General features: G+C 36.0%; 1 protein-coding gene across 1 annotated transcript; it reads left to right on the top strand.

Annotated features, from left to right (window-relative positions):
* Positions 1 to 217: 217 nt before the first annotated feature.
* LOC105139537 (protein EXECUTER 1, chloroplastic-like) lies at positions 218 to 6691 on the top strand. The gene is made up of 11 exons (XM_011046009.1): positions 218 to 680; positions 1756 to 1872; positions 1993 to 2058; positions 2583 to 2689; positions 2761 to 2842; positions 3862 to 4557; positions 5358 to 5484; positions 5575 to 5738; positions 5834 to 5908; positions 6319 to 6411; positions 6502 to 6691. The coding sequence occupies exons 1-11, from the start codon at positions 363 to 365 to the stop codon at positions 6601 to 6603; spliced, it is 1947 nt and encodes a 648-aa protein (XP_011044311.1). The 5' UTR covers positions 218 to 362; the 3' UTR covers positions 6604 to 6691.

Here is a 6691-nt window from a genome sequence, read left to right as displayed (position 1 = left end):
CTATTTAAGGGCTCTAAGCGTCAAATATTATTGGTTTTGCCATTTTACAATAAAGTCGGGGGAAAATCTAAAAATTTATAGATAAACGAAAATAATAGCCTTTAAAATTTAAGAATAAATAAAAATAAAAATTGAAAAATTTAGCCAGCTGTACATCAAAATGGATCCCATAGATCTGATACATGTAGGAAACTCCGAATATTCTAGTAAGCCTCCTCTCACTTTCTTACAAGTTTATCCCCAACTATCCCAACTATAAAACAGTCATCATCAAATTCCATCAGCTATATTCTCCAAAAACACCTTGTCTCTCTCCCTTTCCCTCTCTCTTAAAGCACCTGGAAACCCTCAAGCATTAAGAGATGATGGTGGGAAATAATTTCGGTGGGATGGGGCAATCGATAACTACAGTGCCCCAGCTAAGACCCTTTTGTTGCATTGATTTCTCAGCCCACAAGTCTACCAATTTTAGCTTTCTTTTCGGTTCGGGCCGCTCTTCTGCTCCTCTCAACAACAACAGGAACTCTTCTTTTTCTCTAAATAAAACCACCCGCAAGAACTCAAATTTGCACTGCTGTCGTTGCAATAACAGCAATAATACTTTGAAGTGGGACTGGAACAGATGGAACCGCCATTTTTCTGAGATTGAACAAGCTGAAAGTTTTGCTTCTGTTCTCAAGGTACCTCTTTTTAACTTTTAATAGGTTTCTTTGGATTTTTTGTGGCGGGTTCTTGTTGTTGTCTGCATAATTTCCTGATTATGTTAAAGGTTCTAATTGTTTGTAGCTGAAAACACGAAGTTTATATTTTTAATTGTAACTAGTTTATTGCGATTTTTTTGGTAGGTAATCAGTTTGCCTAATTGCTCAATTTATTAAATATTGGTCTTTTATGATTGGTATTGGTTCTGTGCGTTTATGTTTCTATGGATTTCATATGTTTAGCTTGGTCTTGAGGTGCTTTATGGTCCCATAGGTGGTACCAGTTGAATTTATTATCTTCTACTGTGTTATAGGAAACATGTCAATAGAAGAACTGGTTCAATTGTATGGAAAATGTGAACAGAAAGCTTGTATAGTTTGTCATTCTGTGTGGTTCCATTTTTTCGCGTAGTGTTCTTCATCCAGAGAGATTTTCGTGATATAGTTCCTTTGCTTTATTCAGTCATGAAAAAAAAAAAAAGTTTTGTCAAATAGGAGGGGCTAATCTTTTCTAGGAAAGTAAAACTTTTTTGTTTCAGAAAAGTGCGCTATTTCCATGCGATTCAGATGCGGAGGTGGCTACTTCTTCCATACTTCTGTTTCTTGGAAGAGAAGAGATAGGGGGTATATATGAGAGTTATTGTATAGCATGACTGTTTTGAGTATCAAGGACATGAGGCATATAGCAGAATCAGAAGATGGCTTTTATTTATTTATTGCTATGCTAGTATTAAGACTTATATCATGTATTGTGTATTTTTAGAACAATGTGTTTTTGTATACCCATCAGATAATTGACTTTGCCAAAAAACATGTAGATTACCAAACAACTTTTGAAAATCAGAGTACTGGTTTTCCTCTATAATGAAGTAAGCGTGCATGCTTGATGACTGATAAATTATAACTGCACATTAAGCATTTATGTCTGTGGTAATGGTCTCAAGTAATTTGGATCCATCCAGTTTCATTTTTGGCACCTTAGATATTGAAGAAAGAAGTTCTAGCATATCCATATTGCTTGTTCTTTTGTATTAATTGAATGCCTTCATTTCAGTTTCAACTGGAAGATGCAATTGAAAATGAAGACTTTCAAGAGGCTGCAAAGTTGAAAATAGCCATTGCTGAAGCTACTTCAAAGGATAATGTAGCCCTTATAATGTCTGAATTGAAGGTTTGAATTCTATATGGGGCCTTAGAACTGTGTGCATAGAACTTTATACCAGTCCCTTGAAGTATGGACTTGCATGCATAACATTTGGTTTTTAATAAAATGTCTGTCTGTTATCTGCAGAATGCAATAGAGGAAGAACGATACCACGATGCTTCAAAATTGTGTAAATATACAGGAAGTGGATTGGTATTTACCGTAGCATCAATTATCTATTGTCCAGTCATATTTTTATGTTTTCAAGTCACCTGCTTTACATTTTCCAGTGAAATTGAGAATTGGCATTTCTTGGCCTGGATGAACAATAAATATAGTGAACAGCATCACACTTTTAGACAAGAATTATAAATGTTTATTTTGGTTGCACCCCCATTATTTAACTTCAAAAGGGATAAACTTGTTTAAGTTGTTCCTTTTGGAGGCATGACTTCCTGTGATTTTATTTTTAAAGCCTTCAACTATAAGTGAGGACCAAGTGCTTTTCATTGTGGAGCTCTTAGATTTTGTCTCCTGACTTGTGCATTGCCTCATTGGTTTCATATTTCTTTTACCTTTGTGAGTTGGTATTGGATTGTAAATTTAGCCTATCTAATTAGATCATGTATTGTTTAATGTAGGTAGCAACCAACAAACTTATATCTCAGAATTTCTTGATTCTTCTCGTATTTTCTTTCTTGCAATGTCAATTTAACTTTTCTGCTTTGAGTGAACAGGTAGGTTGGTGGGTGGGCTACTCATCAGATTCTGATGATCCCTTTGGCAGACTGGTTCGCATAACACCTGGCGTGGGCAGATTTGTTGGCCGGAGTTATACTCCAAGGTAAGGATATTTTTCATCTTGATTAATGTTTGATGCACTGGTGCTCGTTGGTTAAATATCGTTTTCTGCAGGCAGTTGGTCAATTCATCTCCTGGAACTCCATTGTTTGAGATTTTTGTGGTCAAAGATGCTGAGGAAAAGTATGCTATGCAAGTGAGCTACAATTTCTCCTTTTAGATCATTCCTCATTTAAACACTAACTACAGATCAAATTCATGAGTTCGTTGACTTAAAATTATCCATTACCAATGTGGAGAGTCATGGGATTTTTGGGACGATGCTGACTTTGTTTATGTGCTCATACTGATTCATCTGTAAGGGAAGACATTGCACATGCACAGAATTCAGAACTACAATATGAATGTGCTGTGAGGCACATGTCATGTGGTTGTGCTTGAAATTTACCGTGGTAATTAAGTTCAGAAATTCTGTAATCTAGAGTTGATTACAGAACAAGTCTTTGTGGTGTGTGGGATTGTAATCTAGTCTGCATGTGGCAGATTACTATGTAGTCTTTTGGATCTCTAATGATATGCTCTCGATCAGGGCAGATAAATTCTCTGTTGAGCTAAGCTCTTTACTCTTATTGCTTGTGAACTCCAAAGAGCTGGCAATTACAGGTCTGGTTGGCCAGGAGGATTATAGCCATTAAGTGAAGATTTTTCTTTTGGTTTATGATTATTGGCCTGCTAATATGTAACTGAATTTAGGATCACAGCGCTAAAGTTTATTGATATGCATCATCCTGTTTTGATGTTGGGCATGGAGAAATTTATGGTGATCATCAACTAGAAGAAAACTATCATTTTTTTTTCTTTATTTTTCCTTTCATTTTGTTGTGTATGTTAGTATGTTTATACATGGACTTTGATGTTTCATGCATGAATGCATCTTGTGCATGTATGTGTCCAAAATATGTTCTGTTGTGAGGAAATCAATTTCCAAGAAGGACCTTATTATAGGTGCAGATGTTTTGACAGGTTCTGAGAATTTTCAACAAGAAAGATCTTATATGGGTGCAGATGTTTTGAGATGTATTTTTCGTTCAAACAATCTTTGTTCTTGTTGTCACGTGGCTTATCCTCAGTGGAGAATATCTCTTCTTGGATCTCAGTTCTCTTTAATATTTTCTTATGAAAGATCCCATTTTCCAACATTGCGTTCATTGACAGGTAGTATGTCTGCAACGAGCTATAGGAAGTTCAACTAACTCTACCAGTTCACGATCTAAATCTACACAGGTTCCATCCATTTCTGAAGATAAGAATGCATCTGTAGTGGATGTTCAGGAAAATGACATAAAGACAGAGAAGAGTGAGGAGAAGAGCATAAATATTGAGGAAGCAACTGAGGAAGGGATAAAAAGTGTGATAAATTTTCTCAAAGATAAGATTCCTGGGTTAAAAGTAAAAGTTGTGAACATTAACACTACAGGGGAAGTGATGGAGGATAGTGATTCTGTGAAGCAGTTGATGCAAGAAGATGATGACAAGACAGGGTCTAGTGAGAATTTGGAACAACATGCCAGTGATCTAGAAGAGATTCAGCCTGATGAGGTAGCTTTGGAAGGCAGTAGTGATTCCTCAGAAGATGGAAAAGATTTAGATATGAAGCTTTTTATTGGAGGGGTTGTACATAACAATGAAGATACTCCGAGCAAGGATGAGTATGTGCGTCTTCCAGCTGAAATTAAAGATATGGAGAGAGATTCTTTTGTACTACATGTTCAAAGAAGTCCAGATTCTGACAGTAAAGAAAGTCAAGCATTCAAGGTGAAAGTGGCAGCTATAACAGCTAAAGGTGTTTCTGAGCTTATGCCTTCAGATGTTGCAAAGGCATTTTGGGGTGCAGACAAAGTTTCTTCAAAGGTGAGATCAATGCAATAGATTCAGGTTTTGATCATTGGACAGTTTTCATAATCCATTTACATTACATCTCCCAATTGTTATTAGATAACTCAATCTTGATATAAATAGGATTATTGGTTTCTATGGGGTACTGGACAATATTTTTCATCAGGCTTCCTCTTCAATCCTTTGGGAAAAAAACCGTTGCAATGTTGCTGTAAAAATTTGGTACTTCTAACTTTTAGATGCCTTTTTTCCCAACCATTCGAAAAGATATATGCTAGATTTTTCCTTACCCCTCCCCATGGTTAGGTAAGATGCCGTGTCTAATCAAATTTTTTAATGTGTCTTGTTTGCCACATTGGAAACTTCCATTCATTTGTATTGAATATTTTGACAGCCCTGACAATTTTTTTCAGGGACCTAAGTTGAACCTGACAAACTGTAAGGAAAAATGTGCCTGTTATCCTTTTTTAGGAGAAAAACACCCTGTTGAAGTTAGCAGACTATTGATTTTTATTTACATTTTGCAATAGTGCCAGAAGAAAACTTCTCCTTTTCCATAAATTTACGTGAAAACCTTTACTGTGACAATGATCAAATTTTTATCTTATTGTATCAGAATGGACATTCTGAATATTTTTTGCTTTTCTTTTTCTGTAATACTGAATGTGGATGCTATTGTCTTGGGTTAAATTCCAACCTAGTTGATAGTATAGGCATACTAACTTTTTGAACATCTCCAATCTTAACTGTAGTCAATCTACTTGATTACGTTACTGTATTTTTTTTTACAATAATTTGATCATTTTTTTTCTTAGGTTTCAAGAAATGTGCGTGAAATCGTGAAACTTGCTGTTAGTCAGGCACAGAAGCAAAGCAGTTTATCTGAGTATACAACTTTCAGTAGAGTAACAACTTCTAATAGCAGTTTAGATCCATTTGACGGTGACTTGCTTTACACATGGTTTTCTATTTTTTGATTTAAGCAGAAAGAGATGTATATTATTATGCCATAATCTTATGGTTGAATCGTAGGCCTATATGTTGGTGCATTTGGGCCTTATGGGACTGAGATAGTACAATTGAAGCGTAAATATGGTCATTGGAATATTGAGGATGACCCACCCTCAGATATGGAGTTCTTTGAGTATGTTGAGGCTGTGAAGCTAACTGGGGATCTTAATGTCCCTGCTGGCCAGGTTTGCAATTTTATTATTTCTTGAAGTTAATACCCATCACATGTGGCAGTAATGTAAAATTTTATACTAACTAATTCTCCAACTGTGAAGTTTAGGTGACATTTCGCGCCAGAATTGGGAAAGGAAGTCGCAATTCCAACCGTGGGAAGTATCCAGATGAACTTGGAGTGGTATGTAGCTAGGTCTAGGCCATAGTTTTTATCTTTGTTGCTGTTCTCCTTTCCATTGCAATTTTTTCTTCACTTGACAATTCTTGAAACTCAGTGTTATGGGCCTTTTGATAATCATGAAAGAAAAAAAGGACCTTTTTTTTTGTCTGAATGTTTTTTTTGTCTGAATGTTGAAACAAGCAGTTCCTCGGAAGTCTATAGAGTGATTGAATCACTGTTTTCATGAAAAACACGAGAGTTGGTTCTCTTTATCTAATATATCTTTACAGTTCTACAAAGAGAACTGTTTATAGAAAGAGGAACAATTATAGGCTCGGGATTTGTGAATGATGCTCACATTATTTGTCATATCACAAACTTTAGCCAGGAAAGTTAAAAGTTTGTGCATTTTTTTGTGAAATTCTATCCAGGTGGCAAGTTACAAAGGTCAAGGAAGAATAGCAGAATTTGGCTTCAAAAATCCACAATGGGTTGATGGTGAACTTCTTCAGCTTAATGGCAGGGTAACAAAAGTTCTTTTCAAGATATTTGCTAACGTTTCATCTTGAAGTTGTTTGCAGTTTTTCTTAATCCCTCTCCATTACTTCATTTAGGGCATCGGACCATATGTCAAAGGGGCTGATCTGGGTTTCCTCTATGTCGTTCCGGAACAAAGTTTCCTTGTGCTGTTTAACCGTTTGAAGCTGCCAGACTAAACCACATTTGTTTTCATCTGTCGAATGTGTCTGAAGGGAGAGTTCCTGTGTAAAATACGTGTGAGAAATGCAGTTCGGCCCCACACCC

This window comes from Populus euphratica, unplaced genomic scaffold (assembly GCF_000495115.2).
Source record: "Populus euphratica unplaced genomic scaffold, PopEup_1.0 scaffold212.1, whole genome shotgun sequence".
Lineage (NCBI taxonomy): Eukaryota > Viridiplantae > Streptophyta > Magnoliopsida > Malpighiales > Salicaceae > Populus > Populus euphratica.
Note: the sequence above shows the minus strand (reverse complement) of the source record. Positions and strands in the feature narration are given on the sequence as shown.